This window comes from Cibotium barometz, chromosome 32, assembly GCF_041138505.1.
Source record: "Cibotium barometz isolate CiBa-2024 chromosome 32, ASM4113850v1, whole genome shotgun sequence".
Lineage (NCBI taxonomy): Eukaryota > Viridiplantae > Streptophyta > Polypodiopsida > Cyatheales > Cibotiaceae > Cibotium > Cibotium barometz.
In genome coordinates, this window is record NC_141077.1 from 34,773,434 (window position 1) to 34,788,515 (window position 15,082).

At 40.7% G+C, this 15,082-nt stretch overlaps 1 protein-coding gene across 1 annotated transcript in view; it reads right to left on the reverse strand.

Annotated features, from left to right (window-relative positions):
• LOC147620131 (uncharacterized) overlaps positions 1-6,976 on the reverse strand; it is a 74,844-nt gene extending 67,868 nt beyond the window's left edge. The window contains exon 1 of the mRNA XM_086772324.1: positions 6,290-6,976. Within this exon, the coding sequence (XP_086628450.1) occupies positions 6,290-6,535 (246 nt within the window). The 5' untranslated portion in view covers positions 6,536-6,976. The remainder of the gene's footprint in view (positions 1-6,289) is intronic.
• Between the last annotated feature and the right edge of the window lie 8,106 nt (positions 6,977-15,082).

Sequence of the window (15,082 nt, forward strand, 5' to 3'; positions counted from 1 at the left end):
TTGCAGAAGGAGGTGGTTTCTCCAGCCTTAGTGGTTCCGGATTCAGAGGGGGTGGTTGACAGGTTTCATCAGGTTTCCACGACTTGTTTGTGCACCGTAACAGGTGTTGATCCTTGTGAGCAGTGTGATGTCTCTGTGACTCAGAAGCTGCATGGTTCATTGATCTGGTTGATGGACACCAGATTGGACGGGAGCTTCCTGATGAGGCAGTTGAGCTCATGGTTGCGGATGACTCTTTGGGAGGCAAGATTGCGTTTCCTGTGGTTTCTGCAGCGTCCGAAGGATCATGGACTCTTGTACACGGGAGAGGATGAGATATCCCCTGCATGAATCCTCTCCCTGACATAGTCATAATGAATCCCTATGTGCTTAGTACGTACATAAAACACAAGGTTTCGTGCCACGGCTATAGGACTCTGACTGTCAGTGAGTATGGTGGTGGGTGTCTGCTGACACTCACGAAGATCAATCATCAATCTCCTCAGCCATGCACAATCTGCTGTGGCTGTAAAGGCTACCCTGTACTCAGCCTCATGTAGATGTGGCAACAGTGAGCTGCTTGTGATGTCACTGGTATAGCCAACTATCACTGCCCCAGTGAGTAGAGAGTTGAGAAAGATATGGCATTTTGTCTATAAAAGCATTGTACCTTGTAGACTTCAAATCAATCAATACAAGCATCACATCGTGCTGTGCAATCATCTGATTTCAGTTTGTTACATCACACACTCCCTCTCTCTTCTGCACATATGCAATTGCAAGCTTGCACGGTTTTTCAAAACTCATCTCCTTAGCAATGCATCAAATCCTATGCAACAATCTTAGCCTTGGATTCCAAGGCTTTCCGTACACCTAGAATATTCCTCAAAGTACAGAGCTCCTCAACCCATGCATCAAGCCATCAAAGTCAATAGCTTAGCTTCAGTCTTGATGTCGGTCCCATCGAGTTGCTCTCAATTGGGTGTGTTCTCCACACTCTCAGTCACATGGGTGGTCCGAATGATCTGATCAAATCCACAATCAAAAGATTCCAAGCCCTAATCTGCTTCCCACAAAAAGGGAACCGTTCTCTGATAGCAATGTAAACGGAGCAAAGCGTGTATTCGGATCTATTAATCGTAACCAAGATTAAAACCTCTAATGATCACACAACACACGCACTCAAACAACACCACACCATGGGTTGAAGATGGGTCGACCCCCCACACATTAAGTTATATTACCAAAAGGAGTCTGCTCCGAGTACAAGATCTAAGGTTCCCGAGGTTCACCACCGGTCTATGCCTGACCATCCAAGTACAAGTATTGAATACAATCAAACACAATACCGTCTTTAGACCCTTCTGCCTCACATAAGGAGTCCAAAGAGAAGTGTCAGAAAATCTCCGCAACCCACACCAAACGTGGAGTCTTCAAAAAAGGACTCTTAACACATGCACAAGTGCTAGAGCACACCCAAGTAAGGCTTGTCTTTCAAGATCACAAACTCTGATGTTCCTTTAGGGTTTCTCACATCTTCAGGCCAAAAGATGAAGCTTGTAGAGAGATGATGTGTAGCAAGCACCTTCTTCACACCCAATAAGATGCTATCTTCCAAGATCACAAGTATTGATGCTTTTCTCGGGTTCAGATGATCACAAATTTGATGTTCAGCCTGTTCCAAGCACCCAATATGAAAAGATCACAAGTATTGATGCTTTTCTAGGGTTCAGCCAATCACAAATTTGATGTTCAGCTTGTTCAAAAAGATCATGGTGCCCCAATGTCAGCCAAATGATCCGAAAAACTAGGGGTTTGTGACAAGGTCGACAAGAGGAAAATACCTTCACACAAAGCCCCTTGGCCATGATAGGGGTCAAGATGTTACATCCATGTGCAAAGTGCTCTGTGGAGAGAACTTTGTGATCGTTGGCTCTACCATTGTGCCGCTTTTACAGGGCTTTGATGACATTAGCAGTGGTGAAAAGGGTGGTAACTTTGGGAGTGGGATGTGGGATAAGTTTAATGAAGGCTGATTTAGAGTGTCGTACAACTCATGTGCATAGGTCTACCATGTGAGGATATTCGATGAGTGGATGTCTTCTTTTCCTCAAGGATGCACCAAGCACCCAAGCTGTCCCCACTCAAGAAGAGTCGATATAACTCCGCTTAGCCATGAACACTCAGCTTCTTCCAACAGGTGAAACGGCGGAAGCATCTTTGCATTTTGCATGCAAGGATCTGTACACGTCCTTTCTTATAGAGATGAAGCTATGTGACTTTGCATTAATCATCATACCGCCCATTGATGCTAAGAACCAATGGGAGGTTCGGTAGAAGAGAAAGTGGTATGAAGGAAACTAGCCTGAACGGACTCATGAATAACAGAAGTGAGCTGGGAGGTCAGGACTAGTAAGGGAGATGAGAGATCAAGATCGACTGTTTGATGATATAAATGATCAAACAATGAGTCAACTTGTCAAGGTCATGGTAAAAGTGAATGCGGGTAAAAATGGAGAAGGGAAAATCAGGGTGGGGTGCTGGAGAACACAGTATGGGGAGGGCCAATGGGACATCCCATTATACAACAGCAGCTCTTGCATAGCCTCCATCTCCAAGAAGTATCCACCATAATTAGTGATGTATGCAGTGTCCTTAGAGGTCCACTGCATCCTAAACTCCATCAAGTCTATCATCCAGAGCATAACTGGATGCACATGGAATTCATACATCTACTCGCTGTCCAAGCATTGACGTCGCCCGAGATGAGGATGTCTATCTGTTGCACAAACTTCACAATGTCCACAAAAAGAAATGCATAAGGTGACTGGCCATCCTGTAACAAATCCTCCACAAAGGCAGACGTCTCAAGTGGGAAGAGCAGACTGTGTAGAAAGAAAGAAAGAAAGTTATATAAACGTCTTCAAAAGTTTATGAGACCAAAATGATGTATACATAGAGAAAGAAAGCTGTATTAACGTCTACTAGAGGCCGAACTCGACCTATGAGACAAATCAATGTACAACTGAGAGAGAGAGAGAGAGAGAGAGAGAGAGAGAGAGAGAGAGAGAGACCCTTTATGGCTATTTCTCCTTATTTGAGCATTCAACTCCACTCCAGCCTTCCGCCACAGATTCCAGCTCTGAACCGGTCTAGAAATCAGCAAAAAGAAGGATATTAAGAGTCTCATTTTAGGGAAGCTACATGCAGATTTGCAGGAGAAGTTCACAAGGGGCTTGATTACAACATAGTTGTTGCCCTCAATTCTGGATTCTAGTACTGAATATGTCTGTGTTGGCATTGACTCCTTGAGCTTAGGACCTCAAGGGAGCCATGCATCTGTTCCCCTCCTAAAGCCAATCAATCTCCTCAAACAACAAATGTCCTGTCTGCTTGTCCGTGGGATCCACAAAGCCCACTTTATCTCCACCTTCTTCTTGAAAGAATGTGCACAAGCGGAAGCAATGAACATGAGAGAGAGAGAGAGAAAGATTGCAAGCAAGAACTGAGCTTTATTAGCTTGAGGTTACAGAGTACAAGAGCCAGCAAATAGGACAGGAAATGATATGTTGGAATGAATAAGGGAGCAACTCTTATATACTAGTACATGAAGCAATCGGCTGTAGGAAAACAGGCCGACAGCTCCACGACAGCATAAAAGAAAAGATGCAATATTTTAACACCCCCTCTGCATCTTGAAGTGTACAAAAAAGTCCGAAGAAAAATTGATGAGACCATGGACACCTCAGCATGGCCAGTACTGAGTACACCTCGGAAAATGCACATGTCAGCTTGTTGTCTTCAGCAAACATAATGCCACTATAGAGAGCAAAAGAAAATCTACTTGGCTCCAAACTCAAAGTAGAACTGTGAACACATCACATCCAATAACCTCGAACAAATAAACATGGAACACATCCTGTCCATAGTCTCTGCTAACCAATAGTTCTGGAACTCATCCGAACCATGAAGGAAACTTGGTTGATCCTGGAAAACATCCGGACCATCAAGTGAACTTGCCTATCTTTATACTTGGAACTTTGACACACGGGTCCCATGCTCCAGATTTAATATAAGAGAGCTTTTGAAAGCTCCCTCACCTGCCCACAAGCCGTTTCTAGAAGATAGCACGCGGGGGATGCCCTTAGCATCAGAGCAAGACACCAGCCATGTTCTCTCCAAACTGTAAGGCCTTGGGAGAGCTGGGGTTGTCACTAGACGAGTCTGTGTCAGTGTCATGTGACTTGTCTTTGCCCTTCTTGGAAGACTTGCCCTTGTCCTTGGCTTTGCCTTTGTCCTTTGACTGACAATCCTTTGACAGGTGGCCTTTCTTCCCACACTTGTAACACCGACTCCGAACTTTCTTCTGCACTGTCTCGAGTGCCTGATTAGGTCCAATAGATGATGAAACTTTCAATTTCCCCTGAGAAACTAGGATGGATTCCTCTTCCAAGAGGAGAGCACACAGATCATCAAACTCAAGGGAACGTGTTGTGATCTGAACGTGCAAAGCTCGGGAAACCATATCATAATCTGCAGGAAGCCTGATAAGGAGGAGAGCAGCTAACTGAGAAGAGGTCAGGGCAGTACCCATTGCCACTAATTGGTCATGAATTACCTTAACCTTCATCACAAATGACTCCATGGAAGTCCCTACTGTAAACTCCAGAGAAAAGAGCTGACCCAAAAGGTTGACAGACCGCATTGTAGAGTCTCGTGCATATAGGTCTTTCAGCTTTCTCCAAACAGAAGCAACACAATCCAATGTTTGCACGGCGGGGGAGGCCTCTGGTGAGATGGCTCGTACAAGTGCAGAGTGAGCTTTTGAGTCTTGATTCTCCTAAGCTGAAAGTTCGGTGAGAAAGGCATCCTCCTGGTCCTGAGTCCACTTCCTAGAGCTGGTAGGGCGTTCGAGCTTTCGTTCATGGCCCTGAACAATCTCCCTGAGACCCTTGTGTGTGAACCAGACCTTCATCTGTAGCTTCTAGTGATCATAGTTTGTACCACTGAGCTTGTCCTCCTTGTTCGTGCAGAGGGGACCCATGTTTGCCTAAAAGAAGCTATGTCTCAAACAACCTCTGTAGCTAAGCAATCCACGTGCTCTCTCAAGCACCTTTCCACAGGATCCAACTAGGGACTAGTAGCCCCCTCTGAAGATGCAGGCTGGACAGCAACAAAAGAAACGCAAAAAACACACCAACGGGAACCTGCTACCGGAAGAGGGAGGGGATATTGGAGGGAGAAGAGCTGATGTGCCACTTGTCTGATGCACTTGCTGAATCTACAGCTAGAACTCCTCCACTTGCCTCTGTAGAAGAAAACGCAGCCTGGGGGCTGGCCGACAGCAGTTGGAGAGCTTGTAGAGCAAAAACATAGCTAAGAGAGAGAAACGCAGCCACTGTTTTGAAGGATCTACAGCCTGGAGAATCTAGGGAAGCAGAAAACGTAGAGGAACAGATTGTGTAGCAGCCAGAGCCTCGGAGAAAGATACCATGAAAGAATGTGCACAAGCGGAAGCAATGAACATGAGAGAGAGAAAGATTGCAAGCAAGAACTGAGCTTTATTAGCTTGAGGTTACAGAGTACAAGAGCCAGCAAATAGGGCAAGAAATGATATGTTGGAATGAATAAGGGAGCAACTCTTATATACTTACTAGTACATGAAGCAGTCGGCTGTAGGAAAACAGGCCGACGCTCCAGATGCAATATTTTAACACTTCTCACCAACATAGTTTGTCTCCCTGGACACCGCCTTCTCATCAACACAGTTTACTCCTGGCATAGATAGAGGTCCCAAATACTTTTGTCTCTCGCTCCAATTTGCAAACAAAGCCAAAGGAAAGACTTCCCCTGAGAACCTTGTAACCATAACCTTTCCCAGTGCAGCTACACATGTATGGAGCGTCTTCAAAAGTCAGCATCAGTTCTATAAATCTGTCCACTAAACTGGTGAGCTTAATGCTATAAAGACTTGTGGAATGCACAGTAGGAAGATGAGTGTGAAAAGCATGAGAGGAAGGGCATTTACATAAGGCTCTGCAGTTACATTATATATATAGTTATGCAGAAAGTGGCATCTATGGTGGGTCTGTGCATTTCAATCTAGCTATGAAGTAGTATGTGAGCATCTAAGGAGACTGTGATGTGATGATGTTTCAGTGGATGGAGAAGGATTTAGTAGCAAAAAACATATGGCAATTTTTCAAACATTAATGAGAATTCTGGGGCCTTTCAGGCATCTGCATCGTTTTTATTTTTATTTAATTTTATTTTTGATAAAGAACGAAGATTGGAGAACCGAAGCCCGAACCTGAAGTGTGCGAACAGATTCGGAGCTTGAATGGTGTGTTGCTGATAGGCAGGAGGCTACTGCACGCCTGAGGGGCTCTGGAGGCTTCCTTGGAAGGGGCCTGTTCCTCTGCGAGGAGGCAGCCTGGAGGCGAGATGGCCCTAACGGAGATTTCCCAATTTGCATCAGATCAAACCCTGACTGAACCCTCTCCTCTGGGCGGGCTAAGCCCCTGCTCCATCTCTGATCTTCCTCACCGCGCAACATTCCCAAGCATGTTTTTTTGCTCTCTGATGCGACAGTGCAAACCCTAGAACAGGAAACCCTAGCGAAAAAAACGAGAAGGACAATGCCCTCGAAAAGCCCTGTGAAAAATGGCTGATCTTTGCAGAAATCACTTCATAAGTGCTGGGATGGAAGTGCTGTTTGCAGCACCTAGGCAGAATTTTGATGTGCGATATCCGCCATAGAGAGCGAGCTTGGAGCTCAGAAGGTGAAGGTGTTGCGGAAGTCCGCCTGGGGAGCTCGATGAAGCCTGCGTGGAAAGAGAAAAGGGAAAATTTTGCAGGTCGAAAGTCAAGGGGGGGCAAAAAAGCAGCTGAAAGCTGGCGCTGTGCAGGCTCCTCCCATAGGCAAGGCCCCTTCACATGCGGCAGGTCCCCTAAAGTAATGTCAGGTGTCCCCTAATAACAAGGCTCTTCACATATGGATGCTAATCCTCGAATTGGTTAAAATATATATAGAGTTTGGTCCTCTCTCTCTTTCTTTCTTCTTCTTGGAAAAGAAGATGTAGGCAAGCCGGATGGGGCAAGACCAGATGCAAGCTACACACACACTGGGCCCTCCCTTCTCTCTCTTTATTTCCCTAGAAGATGGAGGCGAGCGCGGGGCGAGGCGAGATGCAAGCTACACACAGTGGGACCTTTTCTCAATCTAAATCATAGCATTCAAGCTTAATAGTTCCCAAAGAAAACTTATATAATCTGCAAACCTCGTGTTTCTAGGGTGGGCATCGATTGCACAGTGGGGCCTTTTCTCAATCTAAATCATAGCATTCAAGCTTAATAGTTCTCAAAGATAACTTATATAATGTGCAACCTCATGTTTCTAAGGTGGGCATCGATTGCACCATGAGAGTTGCCCCATAACCTCCATGCATACCCACTTGATAGTTTTCGAAAGAAAACTTATACAATTTGATATAAGTTTTACAACCCCGTGTTTCTAGGGTGGGCATACCCTTACATCATGTGAGTTGTCCCATGGCCCACATGCATACCCACCCTCGCTTGGATAAATATAATCCAAATATGAAAGCTACTTTATTCACCAAACTCAATTGGCTCTTCTAGGAAAATTCACCCATAGCTTTGTTGTCTATGTATTGCCTACTTTCTTAAACTTTTTAACTACCCCATATCTATCTCTATTATAATGCTCTTGATTGTCTTTCTCCTAGCCACTTTAATTCTAAAGAATATGTAAATGGTCAATGTGAAATACAAGGCTATTTGGTTTTAAGTTTGCCATGATTTTCTCTCTCCTCCACTCATCCTTGTTCCCCATAAAAGCCACCTCCTTTCGTACAATTGCCTAGAGTGGCATCACATGGCTTTACCTTCTCCTTATCAATCCACACATGAGTTTCTACAACTAGGGAAACTAGGGTGGAGATGTCTAGCATCATACTTTTTGACGGCCATAATTCACCTCAAGTTGCCAGCTACTCTCTATACACATTACATCAATCCCTTCTGGCCTCCTTAGTTACCTCACCGAGTTAATGCTAGACAACCCACCTCTTTGCTTTAGAATTCTCCACATTAAACTTTCTCAAGTTGACCCATACATGTCTTATCAAACTTGTCAGTTTTGAGGGGTCTAAGGATCTTCAAGTGCTTTTGTCATGCATAGCAAGCAAATTAGATAATTCTACCATGTATCTAGAGATTGACAGAGGTGTACATTGTCATATTATAAGCCTATATGTAGACTCTCCATTCTTGGTCTCAAATCTAGGACAAATCTCAACATGTTGATGCATGTGAATTAAGAATTGTCAATAAATGTGCCCAAGAGATTCCCCTTTCAAAAAGGTGAAATATTGCATCCTTGTCAAATACACATGATAGGCCTTTGCTTTTGTGCCATTCTTAAACTCTATAGCTTTAAAGCACTACCTAAAGAACAATTCTAACCAAATCACTCTCTCATTCAAAATCATTATAAAACAAGTAGCTATATAAACCATCATATGCGAGAAATGTCCTCACTAGACTAAAGAGTCCCACTTTATGCACATACGTAAATATGATGTGTTGAGCGAAGTGTTTTACATGTCTAAATTGACCTTAAACCCTAATTCACCTTCTAAATTGGCTTATAATGTTTACAAACATCATTTTATAAGATGTAAAGGTAGCCAACATGACCCATCCAACTCTTAAACCCCGATTTGCCTTCTAAATTGGCGTATGATGTTTACAAACATCATTCTGTAAGCTGTAAAGATAGTCAACATGACCCATCCAACTCTTTCTTTCCCTACCCATCATTAGGTTCTCTAACAAAAGTATGCACACCTACATGTATGTAAACACCCTTAATCATATGCAAATGTAAAAGTCACATGATTAAGGGTGTTCATATACATGCACACCTCCATGTATGTGAACACCCTTAATCATATGTAAATGTAAAAGTCATATGATTTAAGGGGGTTCACATACATGCACACCTACATGTATGATTTAAGGGGGTTCACATACATGCACACCTACATGTATGATTTAAGGGTGTTCATATACATGCACACCTCCATGTATGTGAACACCCTTAATCGTATGCAAATGTAAAAGTCATATGATTTAAGGGGCTTAACATACATGCACACCTACATGTATGATTTAAGGGTGTTCATATATACATGCACACCTACATGTATGTGAACACCCTTAATCATATGAGTTATTATATGCCTTGATTTACATTTGCATCTAAGGTGAGAGAATGCACTCTATCTTTGCATGCAATGCTAAATTTCTCATCTTGCAAATATATATATATATATATATATATATATATATATATATATATATATATATATATATATATGAATATTTCTATTATGCTCCGTGGATGTGTTTAATAAATCTTACGTCTTGATGCAAGAGACTCAAGCTAGAGCTATTTGGTTGAAGGTAAGTGGTGTTTCACTCTACTATATATTCCTTTGATTTATGTGCCTTCACACCATGCAAGACTACTCTCCCATACCCTAGAATCCTTGCTTCCCTTTTTTTTTTGAGTAAAAGTATGGAAGGGAAGAACTAGTTGAAAGGCACCTACGGGCACCTAGAATACACCTCAAAATACACATGATCTTATCTTGAGTTTTATGATAGCTATTGTTATGAATCTTTTTACTATGGATTTTCGATAATCATAAATTATTTTTTAGCATAAAACATAGAGAAATCTATGTTTTATGTTATAATTAAAGGTTAATTTTGTGCATAATCTAGGGAGGGAAGAAAAGCTAGTTTGTCCATAACTTTAGCTATTCATGTGCTTTTCAATAACTCCTTATTGCATGATGATTAAGCCATGTTTTGGAAGCTTTTAGGGCATTGTATGAGTTGTTTACATGACCTAAGTTTTAGGGTAAAGTTGAATGCTTTTTAGAGAGAGAAATAGGTTCTATGTTGAATAGACGAGACCCAAAGCTTATGTGACCAATCTTATGAGTTTTCTTTAAAGGTTAGTCCAAGACCTAGGACTAAAGTTTGAAGGCTTATGAATGAAAATCTAGAGGGAGAAGGCTAATTTATAATCATATATAGGGACCCTTAAATGGTAGAAAGGTAACTTCGTAGAGATCATAGACATTACAAGTACTTAATTGATCGTGATTGTAAAGATTGAAAGACTAACTTGATGTGAGCTTATGTCATATGCATGGAAATATGTTATTTTGTAGCATAAATAAATTAGTATAAGAGTTTGTTGAAAAAATATATATATTAAATGATTGTTTAACTTTTGCATGTGATGAAAAGATCTCTACAGAGACAAAAGTTCGTAATCCATTACGGTGGTATATGGACTCTCTACTATGGTAGATCCTAGTGAAGCTCTTTGCTATGGAAGATCCTCCTACTTATGTAGAATTATCTTACACTCTACAAAATAATACGGGTTACACCACTGCGGGTGGGAGACCTAGGTGAGATATGCAGACTCATTGGAATTGCAATGCATATTATCTATGTGCATCTATGGTCACCTCTGTAGTAGGGAGTTTTTGTGACTAGAGACCTATTAGATATTTATGGTAGTACTACAATGAGGCTATGTACTGATGCCATGGGTACTTTTGTTCAAACTGAGTTTTTTCCCATGGCCATCCAAGTGTGAATAGACACCTTAGAGTTAACTAGTACATAATCAACCACATCTATTGTTTAGAGTTGTGCGTGATGTGGGACACTTTAGAGACTATGTACCATGCTAAAAATGATGCATGAGTTGCTTTTATCAAAAAGGCAAATTCATAATGATGAGAGAAAATGCAAGAGAAGGGATCCATGAATGAACACTTAACCAAGTTAAATGACTTAAGATAATAATTTATTTACATTAATAAAATCATTCATGAGACAAGGAAATGGTTAACATCATCGTTAACTTTGCATGAATCTTATCTGGGTTTCAATACTTCCCTCTGGCTTTCTTTGAGGCAATGCAGCCCCTCCTACCTACCAGGAGCTTGTTAGCGTGGAGGAGTAGTCCAAAAAGAATGCATCTGTTAGTTTTAGCAATGATCCGACTCTTATCACCAAGGACAAAGGTCAGAAGTTCCAGTAGAATAACAATTCAAACCAATATTCCAATGCTAAGGATGATTCTAATAAGCCAAAGAAGGTTAGTTATTGTTATTGCAAGAAGCTTGGACATGCATTTGAATAGAGCTATAAATTACATGCGAAAGAAAAGAAGAAAAAGGAATCTAATAAAGGTTCTACCAATTCTGCCCCCTAGACAACTAGAGCGCTAAGAAAGAGGACTCTATGAATGTTATCCTTGAAGACTTCTCACTTAGCTTTAATCTTTACCAAGATTCATATCTCAGTGCAACAACTTCTGAGGTATCTTGATAGTGGTGCTTCTAAGAACATAACTTCTGAAAGAAGTTTAGTTAATAATCTAGAATCTGTGTAGGATAGTCACATTGTTATGTGTGCCAATAATGCTTCTCAAAGGTATTAGTGAGATTGTTCTTACTACTACAAGTGGTGAGGATATTTATCTTCAAAGTGTACTTTCGATAGAGCTGACCACAAATTGTAGCTCATACAGAGTGATGTGTGTCATGTGGGCTTCGTCCTGGAAGGAAATCTTTACTTCATGACCTTCATTGATAATTATAGCAAATTCAGCTCGTCTTACCCCAAGAAAGAGAAAGCAGAGGTATTTTCTCATTTTCAACACTTTCTTGCTTTGGTTGAGAATGAAATTGGTTTAAAAGTCCAAACCATCCATACACATAAAGGGGGATAATATTTGTCTAATGCTTTCAAACACTTTTTAGCACAAAAAGGCATTAAGAATCAATGCACAACTCCTTATACACCACATCAAAATGGTGTTTCTAAACTATACTCTCATGGAGATGGTTAGATGCATGGTTAAACGTTAGCAGCTTCCACACAAGTTTAGGATAAAAGCAGTTCTTTGTGCTACCTATATGTTGAACAGGTGCCCCACTAAAGCTTTAGTAAACCATCACTCCTTATGAAGCTTGGTTCAACAGAAAACCTAAGGTTGAACACATGTGTGGTTTTGGTTATTTGGCATATGCCCATGTGCCAACACAAAGCAGGACTAAGCTTGATAATAAGATAGTGAAATGCATTTTTATTGGTTATAGTTCATAAATCAAAGGCTATCATCTCTACAATACACTTGCCAAGAGAATCATTGTTGTCAGTTAGGGATATTCTTTTCTGTTTATCCTATGATGGAATTTAATAAACATACCTATGTTGATTCCCCTAGACATGTTTGATGGTTTGTTGTGCCAATGCTAGTGTCTATTGATACTCGGTAGATTTTACCTACTAATCCTCATTTGTTTTGAGAATGCTCAAGAAACTGATCCACCAACTTCTGATAAGCTAGAAGATGCAGTAAATTCTAAAATATCAGCAATCAATGAGTCTAGTCTTATGCCTAAATGGGTTAGAAGCACCTTGCAGGATAGTAAATTCTAGGCTTATGACTAGAATGGGTTAGAATCACCTTGCAGGATAGAAAATTCTTTGCTCCTTTGCAGTGTAGAACTAGATACAATGCTAAAACAATCTCTTTACTAGAGATCAGTGAGTTTTCATTTCTTAGTTCTCTACATGATGTAGATGAATCTGAGTCTTTTTAAGAGGCTCAAGAAGATCCAAATGTAGGATAAAATTCAAGCCATTCAAAAAATGGTACTTGGCGATCTAGCTGATCTATCTCTTGGCAATTGGTACTAAGAAGGTTTACAAAGTCAAGAGAAAGGCTGATGGATCTGTGGATAAGGTTAAGGCCAGACTTGTTTTGAAAAAGGTTATGCCTAGCAAAAAGACCGAAATTGTTTTGCAAAATGTTATGCCCAACAAAAAGGCATTGACTAAAACCTTTGCCCCCACTTTCTGTACAGCCGCTATCATATTTGTTATTGTTTTGGCAACCCCCCATGGAAAGTGCACCAATTGGATATGAAAATAACATTTTTGAATGGTGACGGAGAAATTTATGTGGCTCAACCACTTGGCTTTGGTTAAGAATAGAAGTTATGTAAGCTTAAGAAAGCTTTATATGGTTTAAAACAAGGCCCTAGGGCTTGGTACCAGAAGATTCATGCCTATTTGACTGGATAAGGATTTTGAAGTAGCCCTACAAAAAGTACTTTATATGTCAAAAAGGATAAGTAAGATTTGCTTGTTACCATTCTCTATGTTAATGACATGCTGTTGAGACAGAAACTAATGAGGATTCGATTACAACTTTCAAGGCAAACCTCGCCTCAAATTTTGAGATATAGATCTTGGTCTTTTGCACTACTACTTGGGTCTACAGTTTATATAACAAGATGATGATATAGTCATTAAGCAATCTAAGTACATTAAGGCACTGCTCAAAAGGTTTGATGATGGAAAGTTACAAACCAATCTCTACACCAATGGAACTTGGTGTAAAGCTTAGTCTCCAAGAGCTAGGAAAACCATTTGACGTAGCCACTTATGAGATTAAGCTGTTAGATATGTTATATATTTGTGAAACTCACAACTAGATATTCAGTTTGGTGTATCACACAACTTTTAAAGTAATTAACGCATTGCCCGGGCACTAAGCATTGGCATGCAGTTAAACGTTTCTTTATATACTTATAAGTCATTCAAGACGTTGGATTGTTCTATGCTAAGGGAGGTGATTTAGAACTAATTCCTACTGGGTAGGTGATTATGATACATGCGTGTTCACATCTAGAAACTATTTCTTTTTCATGGCAACTCATGCATTTCCTAGCTAAGCAAGAAGAAACTATGACCTTGTCCTATGAAGCTAAATACAAAGTAGCATTCACTGCATGGTTGAGAAGATTGACGAGATCTTTGTGTCTACACATACACCCCTACTCCAATTCTCATTGATAATCAAAGAACAATGGCAATAGCCAAGAATCCTTTCATGCTAGGACCGAGCATTTTGAAGTGCACTACCACTATGTTAGAGAGAGATATGCAAGTGTACTCAATCATATTTGGTGCATCATGTTGGTGTATCTTCCTTGAATACAATGATGATTTTTGTTGCGTTTTGGTTCTCATATTTTGTTGGTTGCACACTTGAGCTAGCTTCATCTTTAGTACCCAAATTATTCTTTTTCCTTAGAAGTATTCTTGGGATTTTAAGGATCTTTATGTGGTCACACCCAACCTTGTGTGACTGGATTGCCCTTTGGTTTGTGGTTTCTCCCTTTCTTTGTGATCCTTATTCATTTGTGACTTAGCATCCATTTACAGGCATGGCATATTGGCTTTTGGGATCCATACCTACTTTAGCTTTTCGACCTTGGTTTCTGGAGAAGTGGAGGATATAGTTGCTGGAATCATGAAGGCTTTTAGTACCCACACTTGTCATATTTTTTACCATTAGGGATCCTTTGTAAAGTGGAGGTAGTATGTTTGTAGATTAGGACTAGGTCCCCTTCCTTAAATTTCTTGGTTTTGATGTTCAAATCAAACAATCTTTTCCTCCTCTTTTTAGCATACATACCCACCAACTAGCCTCTTCTACTTTTTTAAGCTCGATGAGTCATTCAGACAACATAGGGCCAATTCATTACATTTTCTTGGTGGCTACCATCAAGGTTGGGATCATGCATTCCACATGGAGAATCTCATCTAGTCCAAAGAACAAGTTGTATGTGGTGTCATTCCTCTTGAATTTTTATAGGTTGTTCTATATGCCTATAATGTTGATGCAAGTTTAAGTTCCCACCCAATGTATCAACTATCATCATAGTACATAAAAAACCTTGTTCGTGCTCTCTACTTGTCCATTTGTTTGTTGATAGTGGGGACAAGACTTACAGTGGATAACCATATCATCATAGTACATAAAAAACCTTGTTCGTGCTCTCTACTTGTCCATTTGTTTGTTGATAGTGGGGACAAGACTTACAGTGGATAACCATAAATTCTTCTAAGAGAAACTCCACATAAAACCTTGTTCATGCTTTCTGATTGTCCATGTGTCTGTTGATAGTGG